The sequence below is a fragment of the Jaculus jaculus genome, chromosome 1 (genome assembly GCF_020740685.1).
Source record: "Jaculus jaculus isolate mJacJac1 chromosome 1, mJacJac1.mat.Y.cur, whole genome shotgun sequence".
NCBI classification, from domain to species: domain Eukaryota; kingdom Metazoa; phylum Chordata; class Mammalia; order Rodentia; family Dipodidae; genus Jaculus; species Jaculus jaculus.
Window position 1 is genome coordinate 262,796,168 of NC_059102.1, and position 18,271 is coordinate 262,814,438.

General features: G+C 41.9%; 1 protein-coding gene across 4 annotated transcripts in view; it reads right to left on the reverse strand.

The window, feature by feature from the left end:
• Wdr59 (WD repeat domain 59) overlaps positions 1 to 18,271 on the reverse strand; it is a 111,867-nt gene that overhangs the window by 44,249 nt on the left and 49,347 nt on the right. For all 4 annotated transcript variants that reach the window (XM_045141648.1, XM_004659620.3, XM_045141647.1 and 1 more), the window contains exons 8-13: positions 16,541 to 16,657; positions 14,845 to 14,922; positions 11,363 to 11,519; positions 8,450 to 8,529; positions 6,837 to 6,969; positions 6,594 to 6,718 (exon numbers count right to left, since the gene is read on the reverse strand). In XM_045141648.1, the coding sequence (XP_044997583.1) occupies positions 6,594 to 6,718; positions 6,837 to 6,969; positions 8,450 to 8,529; positions 11,363 to 11,519; positions 14,845 to 14,922; positions 16,541 to 16,657 (690 nt within the window). The remainder of the gene's footprint in view (positions 1 to 6,593; positions 6,719 to 6,836; positions 6,970 to 8,449; positions 8,530 to 11,362; positions 11,520 to 14,844; positions 14,923 to 16,540; positions 16,658 to 18,271) is intronic.

Consider the following 18,271-nt stretch of genomic DNA (forward strand, 5'->3'; position numbering starts at 1 on the left):
CTGCCTCATAAATAAATAACTAAAATAACCCAAGTCATCTTAAGTACTTCTAGGAAAGTCTATAGACTAGTGGCTAATAGAGGCTGAAGAGAGGTCAAATAAAAAGTAACTGTTGATGAATACAGGAGTTTCCTTTTTATTTATTTATTTATTTATTTATTTATTTATTTATTTATTTATTTGTGATGAAGACTCCTATGCACCCCATGCTAACCTTGGACTTATTACATAGCCCATGCTGCCCTTGAACTCCTGATCCTCCTGAGTGATGGAATCACAGACATATACCACCATACCTAGCCGATATAGGAGGTTCTTTACAGGGGAATAAAAAATGTTCTGAAGCCAGACAAGATGACTCACACCTTTAATCCCAGCACTCAGGAGGCTGATGTAGGATGATCACCATGAGTTTGAGGCCAGCATGGACCACAGAGTGAGTTTCAAGTGAGCCTAGGCTAGAGTGAGGCCATACCTCAAAAACACAAGAGCCAGGCATGGTGGCTCACCCCTTTAATCCCAGCACTCAGGAGGCAGATGTAGGAGGAATGCTGGGAGTTTGAGGCTACCCCGAGATTGCATGGTGAATTCCAAGTCAGCCTTGGGCTAGAGTGAGACCCTACCTTGAAAAAACAAAACAATAAATTTTTTAAAAAAGACTTCTGGTTAAGCGTAGGAACCATGCCAAAGCTGCCTAGGGGAGAAAAAGCAAAATATACTCTTCTACTACAAAGTGAGGTGTATAAGAAAATACCAACTATAGCAGAGAAGTAGGAGAGACCCAGAATGTCTAGAACCCACAGAAGCAGGCAGAAGCGGCTCCAGCAGTGGCAGCACCAGGTCTGCTTGGCCACAGCTGTAACGCTCAGCCTGAGCCACAGAAAAAGCCAGGTGTGGGGAATCTCCGCTCACATCGGCCTCTGTGCAAAAGCAAGAAATGTGAAGGGATGATGACAGGGAAGAATGGAGGAGCAGCTCGTGAGGAAGACTACTGCAAAGACCAGCGGGAAAACATCAGCCACTATCCAAAGCCTCCCCTCACTTGCTGGCGCAAGTGCCAGCAAGCACCAGAGATCTGGAGAAAGGAGCTCACCTACACAGCACCTAACAGGCGATCAGAGCAGCGACCCAGCCAGTCTACCTGACCCCACAGCACAGCAAAGAGGAACCCAAGCAGAAGTGCAGCATAACTGAGAGCAAAACCACCACAGAAGGTAACTGGGATTACACCAGATCAGTACCCGCCAAATAAGCCTGGTATATAGGCCTGAACCAGAAGTGCTAATTGCACCTTCCATGTCAGGATAAATGTTATGTTAAATCTGATGGATGGTCGGATTTGCCATTCTTAAATAAGCTATATTTTGTGCTTGTCATTTGTGCCTTTGTTTTCTCTTCTGTCGGGTCTCTCTTGGTCACAAGCTGGCTTGGAACCCTCAACAGACCAGAAATCTTAGCCTCCTAGTTAACAGGATTAAGGGTGTGGGGCAACACACATCCTAAGGACTGTGACTTTATTATTAGTGGATCTGGTTGTCATAATACCTATTCTTGCATAAATACTCTGCACTGTTTTTCATTGAATGTATACATTATTTAGTTAAATTTTAGAATCTGCCTGTATTTTGTTCCACTCAGCCTTCTTGAATACTCTCATAGCAGACCATCCCAACATCTAGGGCCACTTTTGTGGTTACTCTGAGAGTCTTGAGAGCCACACCTTGCACCTTAAGCTCCTACCCTGAAGATATATAACATCAGATTGATTGATACATCTAATAATACTGCAGCTAATTAGAAAATCCAAGCATTACATTAATCTAAGATGCAAATATATATACATTAAAACACAAGAAGCACAAAAAGACACTAGGAAATGAAAAGACATCCCTTGTTCTTGTTCGTGAAGAGTCAATATTGTGAAAATGGCAATCTTACTGAAAGCAACCTATACATTTAATGCAATCCCCATCAAAATTCCAATGGCATTCTTCATGGAAATAGAAAAATCAATACAAAAATTCATTAAAAAAAAAGAAAAACAAAAATTCATTTGGAAGCACAAAAAACCTCAAATATCTAAAACAATTTTCATCAACAAAAATAGGGCTTGTGGTATCACCATACCTGATTTTAACCTATATTACAGAGCCATAGTAACAATAACAGCATGGTACTGGCACAAAAACAGACATGTAGATCAATCAAACAGTCTAGTCTGGGTAGCTATAGCCACCTGATATTCGACAAAAATGCCAAAAATACCCATTGGAGAAAAGATAGCCTCTTCAGCAAATGGTGCTAGGAAAACTAGATATGTATCTTTAGAAGTATGAAAGTAGATCCTTCTCTCTCTCCATGCACAAGTATTAGGTCCAAATGGATTAAAGACCTTAATATCAGATCTGAAACTCTGAAACTGCTAGAAAAAAAAGTAAGGGAAACCCTTCACCATACTGGTCTTGGCAAAGACTTTCTGAATATAACCCCAATTGCTCAGGCAATAAAACCACAGATTAACCACTGGGACCTCATGAAATTACAAAGCTTTTGTATGGCAAAAGACACTGTGAATAAAGCAAAGAGGGAACCTACAGAACGGGGGAAAAAAAATCTTTGCCAGCTATACATCTAAAAGAGGATTAATATCTAGGATATACAAAGAACTCAAAAAATTAAATAATAAGAAATCAAACAAAAAAAGGGCTTTAGAACTAAATAGAGAGTTCTCAAAAGAAGAAATATGGATGGCATATTAGCATCCAAAAAAAAAAAATGTTCTACATCCCTAGTCATTAGGGAAATGCAGATTAAAACTACATTGAGATTCCATCTCATTCCTGTCAGATTGGCTACCATCATGAAAACAAATGACCATAAATGCTGGTGAGGATGTGGAAAAAGAGGAACACTTCTACACTGTTGGTGAGAATGCAGTCTGGCCCAGCCATTGTGGAAATCAGTAAGGAGGCTAAAAATAGATCTACCATATGACCCAGCTATAAGACTCCTAGGCATATATCCTAAGGACTCATCTCATTACCTTAGAGATACTTGCTCAACCATGTTGACTGCTGCTCAATTCACAACAGCTGGGAAATGGAACCAGCCTAGATGTCTCTCAACTGATGAGTGGATAATGAAGATATGGCACATTTATACAATGAAGTTCTACTCAGCAGTAAAGAAAAATGAAGTTATGAAATTTGCAGGAAAATGGATGGATCTGGAAAGGATTATACTAAGTGAGGTAACCAAGGCCCAGAAAGCCAAACGTTCAAATGCTCTTTCTCATATGTGGATACTAGCTACAAATGATTGGACTTCTGTGTGAGTAGGAAGAAAACTCAGTAGCAGAGGCCAGTAAGTTAGAAAGGAGATATAAAGGGAATAGAAAGGGAGGGATGGGGTACTTAATAAGATGGTAGTGTGTGTGTGTGTGTGTGTGTGTATGTATGTGTGTGTGTGTGTGTAGAAGAACAGATCAATGGGGGGTAAAAAAGCTTAAGTGAGGTCAGGGGAAGAGATCGAATAAAGGAAAGGTGGAGGGAGGGCTAATCAAATCTAAGAGGACATAAATAAGACATATGGAAACCTACTTTTTTGGGTAATGGAACACAAAGGAGCCATAGATTGTTACTAGAAAATTTTCAGTGCAAGTGATGGGATACCTTCCAGTGAGTTGTTGGCCAGGGTGGTCCCTGATAACCCCAAAACATTACTGGCCATTGCTGAGGCCCTTGTTTTCCCACCAGGAATAGATGGTAAGACCCTATTGCTGAAGACTTCACATACTTGGGCTGCAAGGTCACTGACATATCTTGCTGGAGCTGAGCTGAAAACTTCCTCCATGTAGATCAGCTGACAGAAAGCTGAAAAAAGCTATGCCGCATGCAGTTCAATGGAAGAGAGGGAAATCACCAGTGAAGATACTCAACAGTGGACGCTGCAAGCCTTATAGTTGGCCAGTCAGGTCCAATGAGCCAACGGGTGCAACAGTAGCACATCTGTTATGGTGGAAACCAACCGTCTTCTACTTTGACTGGAGGCCCACTCCATGGGAGGGAATATATTCCTGATACTGAAAGCTGACAACAGGGATAATCATGAGTCCTAGGGGTGTAACATCTGCTGCTGTCTGGCTAAATGTATACACCATGTTCACCAAACTGAGGTAAGCACTTCTCTTAATGTTCAGACCCATATATTAATGCTACTCTCACTTTTGGTTACAGAAGCTTCTCTTTTCAGATGGCAGTGACCTTGGGATGACTTAGAAGGCATCATGATGCTGAGAAGAAGTGACAGAGGAGTGAGTGCTCAGCACTGAAATATCTCTATCCCACCTTCCAAGGCTCAGGGTCCATTGCAGAAGAGGTGGTGGAAAGAATGTAAGGGCCAAAGGAAGGGTAGGACTCCTTATAACATCCTCCTCCAGACACAAAATGGCCTGAATATCCATGACCTCACAGTGCCTGATACTATCTACTCAAGACCATCATAATAGATCATGGTATCAAAATGAAAGAGAGACTGAGAGGGGGAGGAATATGATGGAGAGTGGGGTTTCAAAGAGGAAAGTAGAGGAAGGGAGGGAATTACCATGGCATATTATTTATAATCATGGAAGTTGTTAATAAAAATAAGTAAATAGAAAGAATAAATAAATAAGCTGGGTGTGGTGGTGCATGCCTTTAATCCCAGCACTCAGGAGGCAGAGGTAGGAGTATCGCTGTGAGTTTGAGGCCACCCTCAGACTGCATAGTGAATTCCAGGTCAGCCTGAGCTAGAGTGAGAACCTACCTCAAAAAAAATGAAAATAAATGAATAAATAAAATAAAAATAAAAAATAAGCCAGGCATGGTGATGCACACCTTTAATCCCAGCACTTGGGAGGCAGAGATAGGAGGATCGTCATGAGTTTGAGGCCACACTGAGACTACAGAGTGAATTCCATGTCAGCCTGGGTTAGAGTAAGACCATGCCTTATAAAACCAAAATAAATAAATTAAAAAACACAGGTGGTGGGACTGGAGAGATGGCTCAGCAGTTAAGTTGTTATTGACAACTTCCATACATACAGACAAATATAATTGTCACAATCCCCTCCGACCACCCTTGTTTTCCCCCTTTTGAATTTCCCCTTCCATTGAACTTCTTCTTTCCAGCCCTGATGATTTCTAACATGGTCATCCAGACAAGGCAACCAAAATGTAGTGAAAGAGCCAAGCACATGGAAACTCTAGAAACTTCAAATATTCAATTACTCAACTGAATTCAACTAAATTCAAACATTCAGCTTCTGACCTTGGAATCATTTAGCCTCCGGGGTCTCTGTTTCCTAGCCTGTAAAGTGAAGTCAAATCCCTTATTGCCCCTTATTGCAGGATTGCTTTAAAGGCCAAATGAGGCAATTGTACAAAAGCACATTTCTCTCTATATAGTTAACTGAATCTGAGCAAACGAACGGGTATCAAAGCTTTAAGAGTCCTCTCTGAGGGCTGAGGAGATGGCTCAGCAGACAAAGCACTTGCCAAGCAAGCATGCACCTGAGTGCCGATTCCCCAGAAACCACGTAAAAGCTGGAAGCTGTGGCGGGCTTCTGTAATCCCAGCACACCTATGCCAAGATGGGAGGCAGAGACAGGAGAATTTCCTGGAGACTCACAGTGTAGCTAGCCTGGCCAAAGGAGCAATGAACAAGAGACCCTGCCTCAAATGAGGAAGGCAAGGACAATACCAGAAAATTGTTCTCTGACCTGCACACACGTGCCCTGGCATGTGTGTGCCCAACAGTTATAGATGCAAACTCCTTCCTGGGGAGACATTTGGTTCTTGGAAGTAAAGAATTCTGAGACCTGCTCAAATGGAGAAATGAATGTTTCATGTGGTAAGTGAACATGGGATTTGGGTCAGCTTCTTCCTCTGAATTGCTGAGGAAATGGCCAGCTCACACAAGGATGGGGAACAGCACAAAGAGCTTAGAGATTAGGAGGTTTGGTTCCAAAGCCAGCTCTGCCATTAACTTCCCCATAACCCTGTTACTCACCAAGCCTTCCCAGAGCACCTTCATACATGGTGAAGAAAAGTGTTAGAGAGGGTCTGAGGAGATGCTAAGGTGCTTGGACATCATGAAGCGTGAAGCTCATCTTAGGGAAGACCAGAAAAAAGTCTGTATATATGAATTCTTTTCTTTCTTCCTTTCCTTTCTTTTTTTTTTTTTTTTAAGAAAACTTAGGAATTGTAGATGACTCAGTGGTTAAAGGTGCTTGCTTGTAAAGCCTGAAAGCTTGGGTCTGATTCTCCAGTACTCACATAAAAGCCAGATGCACAAAGTGGCACATGCATGGGGAGCTCGTTTGCAGTGGTAAGAGACCCTGGTGCACCCATAATCTTTCTTTCTCTCAAATAAACAAATAAAGAAAGAAAATATAAAGAAAAAAAAAGAAAGATTAGGAATTAAGAAGGAAGCAGAGAGACTTGTCTGCTAGGGCAGCTGAGCTATCTGCTAGCCCAAATCTCAGCTGAAAGGCCCCCCTTCCCATAAACTACCATCAGCAAGTATAAGACACAGATGGCTAAATGATGGCTTACCTCCACATTGACATTGCGGATTTGCACATTGATCAGGGAGAACTCCTGCTGCAGAGTCTGAGGAAGGCCCAGTTGATCTGATTTCCTTTCTTCTAGGAGACTGCTAGATGGATCTTCCTTTAAGGCTAGCAGAAAAGATATGTAATGTTGGAAAATATTTTGAGAAATGAGCAGTTCTGGGGTACCTACCACACAACTCTGAAATGTCTCAGTGGGTTACTTTCCTAAGACATCACACATTACCTTCTTCCTCTCCATGGCTTGAGTTGTGCTGGTGATCTATGTCTTGGGTGTGCAGGGTCTTCTCTGGTTCTGGCAGAAGGGAAACACTCTCAATGAACTCATCCACACCATCCAGTATGTCATTGGCACACAGCTGCAACAAAGGCAGAAGATGGGACTGGGCATGTAGCTCAGAGGGAAACTGCTTGCCTGCCATACACAATACCCTAGCTTTCCCAGCATTGAGTGGAAAAAAAAAAAAAAGGAAAAAAGGAGATATAGGGCTAGAAAAGCCAGTAGAAAAAAGTTCAAGAGCTCTGATTTAAAAATGGGAATCACAAAGGAAAGAGACATGCTAGCCAAGAACTGTCATAATCAAGACCAATTCCACCCATCACCAACCCCTCCTGGTTAAATAGATAGGATCTATGATTCTACTGGGCACATTGTTCAGAATTTACATAAGACTCAGGAAAAAAAGTCTTAATGAAGGTATTCAACTAACTCATAAGCAAAGCATTTGGAACAAGTTATACATTTTGGAGAAAATAGGCTGAAAAGGTAGTAAGGTGATGGACTTGATCCTAATGCTCAGAGTGACTTTACATCAAGCAGTGTCACCAATTTCACTCAGCATTTTCCGTTAGTTCTGTGTGAACTAGTGTGCCAAGTTACCCAGGAGGATGAAAGAGCAGTAAAATATGTTTCTTGTCATCAAGGAAGTCAGCCATTGAATTTAAAGAAGACAGTTCCATGAGGATACAGGGCAGAGCAAGGGTGACAAAAGCAGTTCATACCAGGTTCCACTTTGGTTTACATAAACTACTAACCATAAATGCAGAATACATTGAAACAGCTTCACAAAAAAGTGGCACTATGGGCTGGAGAGATGGACTACTGGTTAAGTGCTTGCCTGTGAAGCCTAAGGACCTTGGTTTTGAGGCTTGATTCCCCCAGATCCACGTAAGCCATAGGCACAAGGTGGTGCATGAGTCTGGAGTCCGTTCGCAGTGGCTGGAGGCCCTGGCATGCCCATTCTCTATATATCTGTCTTTCTCTCTCTTTGTCTGTCTCTATCAAATAAATAAATAAATTTAAAAAAAAAAAGAGGTGGCACTATGCGCTGCAGAGATGGCTTAGCTGTTAAGGTGTTTGCCTGCAAAACCAAAGGACATGTTAGCCACATGCACAAGGGGCCACATGCATGTAGAGTTCATTTGCAGTGGCTGGAGGCCCTGGTACACCCTTACTCATTCTCTCTCTCTCTCCCTCCCTCTCTCTCTCTGTGTCAAATAAATAAATAAATACATTTTTTTTAAATGTGAAACTAGTGGATGTAAAGGCTCTAAACATCTTCAACCCACTAATAAGAGAAAGAAATGAAACTAAACTATTTGCTCAGTATGGTATACACAGCCTATCTTATGCTAAGACAGGAGAAAAAAACTAGAAGCTCTGTGCCCTTAAAATGCTGAGTATTTTGACTCTTAAGGACCTCTATGTCAGTGTGGCATACACAGCCAGCCAGCCAGTTGTATTACATGTCTACCATGCACAATTTCTACAATACTGAATCTTGCATTTTTTTGGTTACACTTCTATACTGTTCCTTCATAACAGCACTGCATACATACCCTCTGCATCTGGTAGTCTACTCGCCACATTCTCAAGGTCTGATCCCGGGACCACGTGACCAGTTGGTAATCCTTAGACCCTGTAAGTCATAAAATAAAAATCCTAAAACTGTTTCTAGATTTGACATTCACCTTGTTACAGATTGCATGCAATAGAGACTCACATCTACAAGCACCCAAAAAATATTTATCAAACATATCCTCCGTAGCAGGTAGTGTTCTAGGTAATAAGACAGAAACATGAATCAAATAATTTGACATTACAGATCTCATATTCCAGTGGTAGAAAAGGCAAATAAATATAAAAGATTTTGGTAGTGACAAGTAGTATAAAAAAAATAACACAGAGGCCAGGCATGGTGGCGCACGCCTTTAATGCCAGCACTTGGGAGGCACAGGTAGCAAGATCACCGAGAGTTCAAGGCCACCCTGAGACTACATAGTGAATTCCAGGTCAGTCTGGTCAAGAGTGAGACCCTACCTCAAAAAAACAAAAAACAAAAAAAAATTTAATTAAAAAAACAAAGAATACAAAAGCTAAGAGGAAGAGTAAGAATCTCTTTTAAAAGTATTCTGGTTTATGGGGCTGGAGAGATGGCTTAGCAGTTAAGGCATTTGCCTGCAAAGCCAAAGGATCCCAGTTCGATTCTCCAGGACTCATGTAAGCCAGATGCACAAGGGGGTGCATGCATCTGGAGTTCGTCTCCAGTGGCTGGATGCCCTGGCGCGCCCATTCTCTCTCTCAAATGTCTTTCTCTTCCTCCCTCTTTCTCTCTCTCAAATAAATAAATGAAATATGTTTCATAGCATGTTTTATTTTCCTGAGGGAGGATTAACTTAAAATGCTGTTTAGTTTTGTACTATCAGTGTATTGGTGAATTTTTAAACTGTGTGCTAACTGTAATAAATCATATGAACTGAGAAAAAAAGGAAAAAAATAAAAGTATTCTGGTTTAAAAAGAAAAGGGCTGGAGAGATGGCTTAGTGGTTAAGTCGCTTGCCTGCAAAGCCTAAGTAAGAACCTATGTTTGACTCTCTAGATCCCACGTAAGCCAGACATACAAGGTGAAGTATGTGTAAGGTCACACATACACACAAGATGGTGCATACCTCTGGAGTTGATTACAATGACTGGAGGCCCTGGTGTGCCAACTCTCTCCTTCTTAAAAAAAAAGGGGGAAGGGAAGGTAGGGCTGGAGAGATGGCTTAGCAGTCAAGGTGCTTGCCTGCGAAGCCTAAGGATCCAGGTTCAAGTCCCCAGTACCCACATAAGCCAGATGCGCAAGGCGGTGCATGCATTTAGAGTCCATTTGCAGTGGCTTGAGGCCCTGGCACACCCTGACTCTCACTATATCTGCCCCCCTCTCTCAAATAAATAAATATTTTAAAATTATATAGTGTCATATATATATATATATATATGTGTGTATATATATATATATACACACATATACACACACATACATACATATACATACATATATACTTATATATATTTATGCATGTATATATATATAATTTATTTATTCTGGGCCTGGCATGGAGGCACATGCCTTTAATCCCAGCACTCAGGAAGCAGAGGTAGGAGGATTGTTGTGAGTTCAAGGCCACCCTGAGACTACATTGTGAATTCCAACTCAGCCTGGGCTAAAGACCCTAACTCAAGAAAAAAAATATATTCTGAGAAAAAATTTTGACCAGGTAAGGTTAAAGATGCCTGTTAATCCCAGCTATTCAGGAGGCTGAGGCAAGGAGAAAAAAAAAAAAAACATGCAAATTGAGTTGGTGGAGAAATTGAAGCCAAAACCTTCCCCTCTTTAAAATTTTTATTATTATGCGTGTCTGTGTGTATGCACATGTGAGTACACATGTGCACATACACACCAGGGCCTCCTGCCTCTGCAAATGAATGCCAGACACTTGTGCCACTTTCTGAATCTGGCTTACATGCGTAGCTTGGGAATTAAACCTGGGTTGACAAGCTTTGCAAGCAAGTACCTTTAACTGCTGAGCCATCTTCCCAGCCCCAAGACTTGTTTTTGATTGTTTGTTTACTTTTTGTTTTTTTGAGGTAGGGTCTCACTCTAGCCTAGGCTGACCTGGAATTCACTATGTAGTCTCAAGGTGGCCTCAAACTCAAGGTGATTCTCCTACTTCCTGAGTGCTGGGATGAAAGGTGTGCACCACCATGCCGGGCTCTCAATGACTCTTTGATGACTCCCTTCAGTCTTATGACAAAGCATTAGAAAAGGCTGTCTAGATTAAGCTGCAAAAACCAACAATCCCAAAATCCCAATGGCTTAATGCAAATCTTCTGCTCACTCTATATTGCTACCTCACCCTCACAGCAGGATCTGTTGAGAAGAGCTCCATGTGGAGTCTTCCAGCTGCTGTGATACAAGCAGAGGGCTTGTGATTGACACATGTTCTAATACTTCCACCCTGGAGAGACCTGCCACTTCTGCTCCAGGTCTGTGATCAAAGCTAGTGAATTGGCCACACGTATCTTCAAGAGCATAAAATACCCCTATGTGCTTGTGAGGACGGCTATTGGCATGTTGTGGATACCACTAATGACCACTGTGGGTGTCCTTCAGCCACAGAGAGGAAAGAGTAAGTTCTCTGGACCGCTGAGGATAGTGAGTAATACAGTCTTTGGCTCTAGAAATGATCTACCAGCAAATGTCTATCAACCTCTTGCTGTAGCAGATCTCTTCCAATCAGAAGAACATATACTGGAAATCTGAGAAGAGGAGATGGGAGGAAGGACAGCAGACACATATGTCCTTTACCCACCTATCATTAAGCATGGTTCCCCGGCAGCCCCTCTCATCCTCACTAGACTACATGATTGAGACATCTGTTCAACAGAGCTCAGGCAGGAAATCAGGCAGCAATTTCTTCCCTACTCACCTTCCTTTTGTCTCCTCCACTGGAACTCCAGTACCACGTCATCGTGCCCTACAAAGGTGTGGACTGGGGTGTTCAAGTCAAAGACATTCCATAGCAGCAGACTATTTTCTCTCCGTAGCTGGGGAACCATCACAGTCACTAATCCATTGCTGAAAGGCTACAGCAAGCAAGGGAAAAGCAGTGATTATTCCAGGAGGACTGGCTAAGATTCAGTCTCCCAAGTGGGAATTCTTCTAACTAAAATGAATTAGATGATGGACAATAGACACAGGGAGCTCACACCTATAATCTCAGCACTTGGGAGGAAGAGGCAGAAGGATCATTGAAAGTTGGAGGCTAGCCTGAGCTACGTATCAGATTCTAGGCCAGCCTGTCTTAATATCAAGACCTTGTCTCAAAGCAAAACAAGGCCTGGAGGATTGTTCACTGGTTAGGGCACTTGCCTGCAAAGCCAAAGGACACAGGTTCAATTCCTCAGGACCCACATAAACCAGATGCACAAGGTGGAACATGCATCTAGAGTTTCTTTGCAATGGCTAGAGGTTCTGGCACACCCATTTACTCGCTCTCTAGCTGCCTCGTTCTCTCTCTCAAATTAAAAAAAAAAAATTAAAGTATATTACAATACAATACTGTGATAGAAGGTCCTAACACAGCTGAGGAAATTTTTACCAAATACAATAACTAGGACATCACACCTAGCCTTCTTTCTGCTTATGAAGTTGACCACAGCAAGTGAAAAGACAAATGGAGGACTCTGATAATTCTACAGTAAGCAAATGGCTCTTACTGCTGTTTCACATCCTGGCTACTCTCCATGATTTCCCACTCATGAATGAGCATGCAAGGCTCACTGAAAGAAAGGCCAAAAGCACACCATTCATGTGAAGCATCACCTCCCATGGGGGTCTGAATGTGAAATGCCCCCCATATTCTCATGTTTTAAGAACTTGGTCTCAGGATGATGGCAATTTGAGAGAGTTATGAAGTCGTTGGAAGGTGGAGCTTTGCTGAAGGAGGTGTGTCTCTGGGAGTAGTCCAGCTCTACTGAGTATAGCTAGCTCACTCTCTCTATTGTCTCCTTGCTGCTGACGAGATGAGATGTGACACACAGCTGTCTGCTCTTCCATGCTTTCCCTGCCATGATGAAACTTCTCCTGAAGACTGTAAGCTGAAAATAAGTCCTTCCTCCTGTATGCTGCTTTTACTCAGGTACTCTATCCTAGCAAGGGGAAGCTAATAACTACATCTTGCCACCACCCCAGTATACCTACTCAAAGGAAGGCTTAATAACCTTAAAACTGCTATGTTTTACTTAGCAAAACTCAATTTCTAGGTAGCTAATGGGCCCATGGCTAGGCTGTTATTTAAGGAATAAGCTATAGCCACCTAAGAGCAAAATTACTTATCTTCCCGGCCTTCCTGATAACACTCCTAGGCTTTTGTGTTTATTTTTTTTAAAGCAAACATTAATTCAGAGATGCCCATTCATAAGAACAGAATCTCATTCTTGGCAAGTGATCCCAGTTGCAAAAACAACATAATACCCAATTATTTTCTTTATGCCACAATGTCCCAGGGTTACAGTCTAATGCATAAAAGTACCTTTGTTCACCCCTGTGCTTGCTTTCAAATTGACATTAAAGGAAATATATTTATCTCTGACTAGCAGCTATCAATGTGACCAAGGAAAAATGGCTGGAAAATGGATAACAGCCTATTCTATTTGTAGGATTTTGTGATTTACAAAGCACATTTGTATTCGCTATTTCAAATTGAAAGCAGACAGTTGTTCTAAATGCCACTGAGTTGTTCACTCTAAAATGGTGAGTTTTATCACCATTAACAAAAAGAAAAAAATATGAGAGTGTAAGCCAGGTGTGGTGGTACACACCTTTAATCCCAGCGTTTGGGAGGCAGATGTAGGAGGATCACCATGAGTTGGAGGCCAGCCTAACACTACATAATGAAGAGAATGAGACCCTACCTTGGAAAGAAAAGAAAAAAAAATTTTTTTTTTTTAAAGAGTTTAAGGTTACCTTCAAATGCATAGCAAGTTCAAGATCAACCAGGGCTAAATAAGACCCTGTCTCAAAAACTAAAATAATGATGATGAGGATGATGAGGACAATAATAATGATAATAATAATAAAATGTTGGAGAGATTGCTCAGAGTTAAGGCACTTGTCTGCAAAGCCTCGTAGCATGGGTTTGATTCTCCAGCACCTAGGTAAAGCTAGATGCAGAGGACTCATGCATCTGGAATTTGTTTGGGGTGGCTAGAAGTGGTGGCTCTCCTATTCTGTCTCTCTACTTGCAAATAAATAAAACAACAACAACAATAAAATAAAAGGCAGAGTAAAAATTATGCTTCTATTCTACAAGTGAAGAAATTTCTGCTCAAAAATCAAGTAACTTGCCAGGTGTGGTGGCACACATCTTTAATCCCAGCACTCAGGAGGGAGAGGTAGGAGGACTGCAGTGAGTTCAAGGCCACCCTGAGACTACTTAGTGAATTCCAGGTCAGCCTGGGCTAGAGTGAAACCATACCTCAAAAAAAAAAAAAATACAAGGAACTTATCCAAGTCCACACAAACATTAAAGAGCAGAGTTCAGTCCCCAAAACCAAGTCTTCTAAATCTAAAGCCAGAGTTCTTTCTACTGTTGTCCACTGGCTGTCAGCCCTCTTCTCAATCCTACCCTTTTGTCCCATTCTGAGTGAATGCCTTCATACTGTCAATCTTCTCTAATTCTTTTTTAAAGATCACTTACTAGAGAGAGAGAGGAAGAGAGAGAATGGGTGTGCCAGGGCCCCCAGCCACTACAAATGAACTCTGTGCCACCATGTGCATCTGGTTTACATGGGCACTGGGGAATTAAACCTAGGACCTTCAGCTTTGCAGACAAGTGCCTTAACTGCTAAGTCATCTCTCCAGCCCTATTTATTTATTTATTTATTTATTTATTTATTTATGTATGTATGTATTTATTTGAGGTAGGGTCTCACTGTAGCCCAGGCCAACCTGGAATCCACTTTTGTAGTCTCAGGGTGGCCTCAGATCCATGATGATCCTCCTACCTCTACCTCCCAAGTGCTAGGATTAAAGGCATGTGCCACCACATCCAGCTAGAAAGAGAATGGGTGCGCCATGGCCTCCAGAAGCTGCAAATGGACTCCAAATGTATGCACCACCTTGTGTATCTGGCTTTACATGGGTACTGGGGAATAGAACTTGAGTAATTAGGCTTTGTAGGCAAGTGCCTTAACCACTGAGCCATGTCCCTAGCCCAAGCTTCTTTAATTCTAATTCTAATTCTTTAATCCAGCATCACAAGAATTTTTTAAGTGATTACCAACATTAACACATTTGCAGTGCCCCAAACCAAGACAAAAAAAGAAAACTGTCTCACAAAGAAAATAAAAGAGTATGTCCCTTGGACTGTTATGTCTGAAGAAGCAAGCAGCAGGGTGTCTCACTCACTGTGTATCTGGCCTTCCAGACAGGCACCTGGCAAGGGAGAATATTGAGGTATTTCCGAGGCTGGCGGTAATCCCAGAACTGTAAGAAAGAAAGAAAATTTGTGAAATAAGTGTCATCCTTATTTCATTTATTTATTTATTGATGCCATTTTAAAACCTCAACTATTGAAATAAGTAAGGTCTTCTAATTCATTGCTTTTTGTCCTCCAAAGAAACATTTTAACAGCATATTTTTAGTTCCACCCCCATTATGCTATTGTCACACACAAAGAATCTTTCCTGTATCTACATCTACAAACACGACAGGAGAATTTCTAAGCTTCCTGAGGACCACATGGGCAGATCAGTCAACTGCCTATTAAACGACCTTTGTATTTGAAAGGTAAAAGTGACAGGTTTTGATCTTGTATTACTTTTATATCTAAGAGGAATTTAATAACATATAAAATGCCCTGACTACTTACAGCATTTCAGATGTACATTTGAAATGTTTTCTTTTTAATTTTGCCTAATCTTTACAACAAACATTACAGATGTTACTAATCTCTTTTTCAAATGTAGAATTGAATAGTTTCTAATTCCTGAATTTGGGGGATAAACTGATGGGGATTTGGGACAAAAACCCAAATGCAACAAACAAAATAAAAACAAACAAGTCATTTTTGGCACAAAAAAGTACATTATAATACCAAGGAATTAGAGAGCTCAAGGTATAGTTAAATTTTAATGCTTACATAGTAAGGTTTACAGACTCTAGTTTAGCTAATAATTCCTGAAAGACAATGGATATAAATAGTAAATCCAATAAAAAGTTAAATTAATAATTCTGTATCACAAAATTGCAAATCCAACTTCTATGATCAAATCCTGATCCTTAAGAATGGATAGCTGGGCGTGGTGGCACACGCCTTTAATCCCAGCACTTGGGAGGCACAGGTAGGAGGATCACCATGAGTTCGAGGCCACCCTGAGACTCCATAGTGAATTCCAGGTCAGCCTGGGCTAGAGTGAGACCCTTATTTGAAAAAAAAAAGAATGGAAACTTGACCTCAGGAAGGACTGTGGAGCAGAGATGACCCGGCCCTGCCACCTTGACCAAGGATACATAGCACATGCCGTTCTCACAGGACAAACAAAACAAGAAACTCTGTACTCTAAGATAAAGGAAAAATAGCAAGGTTGTTGAAACACATAAAACCTTGAGCACTTCTGAAAGGTAGAAAATACTAACAAAACAACTCCCTACAATGCTGACATCGGAGAAGCCATAACTTTTTCAGATATGATAATCATGGGAGGAAATTGCTGTCTTTCCACCAGAACACATTAATTATAAACTTTGGTAAGCTGCTAAATTTTGTGAGCTTTTCTTTTTGACTTTATCTCTGTGTGTGTATATCTGACTTCTTTGCACATTCATTTCTAAGTAAACTACTTTTCCTTTCTGACTTCCTCTCATGGAAGGAAAGAAGCACTTCTGAAAAAATTAAGAGCCTTATCTATTACCTGCCACAACATCGCTCCAGCTGGTCAAGACAGCCAGGTTTATTTCCCCACCCGCCCAGCCATGGAGGACATGCACCCATGGAACACAGACAGCATGCCAGCCCGGTGCAGCTTTCCTTCCAGAGCGCTGCCCCATTCTCCAGATGCTCCTAAGCAAATCTCCTCCAGCTGTCCTGCTGGGTGCCACTCACCTTGACAGAGTTGTCTTGACTGGAGGTAGCAAGAATGTGCTCACTGTCTGGATGCCAATCCAGGCCATGGATTTTGGAGAGGTGGGCTGCTAGATACTCTACTGCAGTGCTGGGTTTCTGCAACAGATTGGCACTGAGTTTGTCAATTTAGAAAGAACTGACTGAATGTCTGCCATGTAATAGTCTTCTGGGTCCTGAGGGGGATATAAAACTATCCATACAGAACTACCTCTGCCTTTCACAAACTCATTGTTTGACCCAAATAAACCAACAAAAAAAAAAAAAAACCTATCTTGGGCTGGAGAGATGGCTTAGCAGTTAAGCGCTTGCCTGTGAAGCCTATGGACCCCGGTTCGAGGCTCCATTCCCCAGGACCCACATTAGCCAGATGCACAAGGGGGCGCACGCGTCTGGAGTTCGTTTGCAGTGGCTGGAGGCCCTGGCGCGCTCATTCTCTCTCCCTCTCTGCCTCTCTGTCTCTCTCTCTTTCTCTCTCTGCCTTTCTCTCTCCATCTGTTGCTCTCAAATAAATAAATAAAAATTAAAAAAAAAAAAAAAACCTATCTTGCTCTCTTTCATGTACCCACTTCAGCCTGATGATGCCTGTTATAGCAAGAGGGTCAGGTCATGGCTGCTTCTCACCCTTTCACAGATGGCTGTTCCTGCTCCCCTTCCTGACAATTGCACAGAAGGGCTATCACATTGAAAGGCCCCAACCTCAACCATGACTGAAAACCATAGATCTTATGGTGGCTGAGCTCTAAGATCCCAAAAGAAAGCCAACAGATCACAATACACACACCATTGTTAATCAGCATATATAAAACACTCTGGGCTGGGGTGTGGCTCAGCTAGGTGCTTGTCTAGGTGTGGCCTTTGATTCAGTCCCCAACAGTGTTAAAAAAAAAAAAAAAATAGAGGGCTGGAGAGATGGCTTAGCGGTTAAGCGCTTGCCTGTGAAGGCTAAGGACCCCAGTTCGAGGCTCGATTCCCCAGGACCCACGTTAGCCAGATGCACAAGAGGGCGCACGCGTCTGGAGTTTGTTTGCAGTGGCTGGAAGCCCTGCCATGCCCATTCTCTATCTGTCTCTCTCTCCCTCTCTCTCTGTCACTCTCAAATAAGTAAATAAAAATGAACAAAAAATATTGGAAGCCAGGCGTGGTGGTGCACGCCTTTAATCCCAGCACTTGGGAGGCAGAGGTAGGAGGATTGCCGTGAGTTCAAGGCCACACTGAGACTCCATAGTGAATTCCAGGTCAGCCTGGGCTAGAGTGAGACCCTACATCGAAAAACCAAAAAAAAAAAAAAAAAAGAGTTGGAGAGATGGCTTAGCGGTTAAGGTGCTTGCCTGCAAAGCCTAAGGACCCACCTTCAATTCCCTAGTACCCAAGTAAACTAGATGCACATGGTGGTGCATGCATCTAGAGCTCATTTACAGTTGCTAGAGGCCCTAGTGTGCCCTTTCTCTCACCCGTCCCCCTGCTCCTTTCTCAGATAGATAAATAAATAAATAGCCAGGTGTGGTGGCGCACACCTTGAATCCCAGCACTCGGGAGGCAGAGGAAGGAGGATTGCCCAGAGTTTGAGTCCAGCCTGAGACTACATAGTGAATTCCAGGTCAGCCTGAGCTAGAGTAAGATCCTACCTTGGAAAACTAAAAAAAATAATAATAATAAAATAAAATAATAAATAAACTCAGAAGGAATATATATTAAAGCAAGATTTGTTTC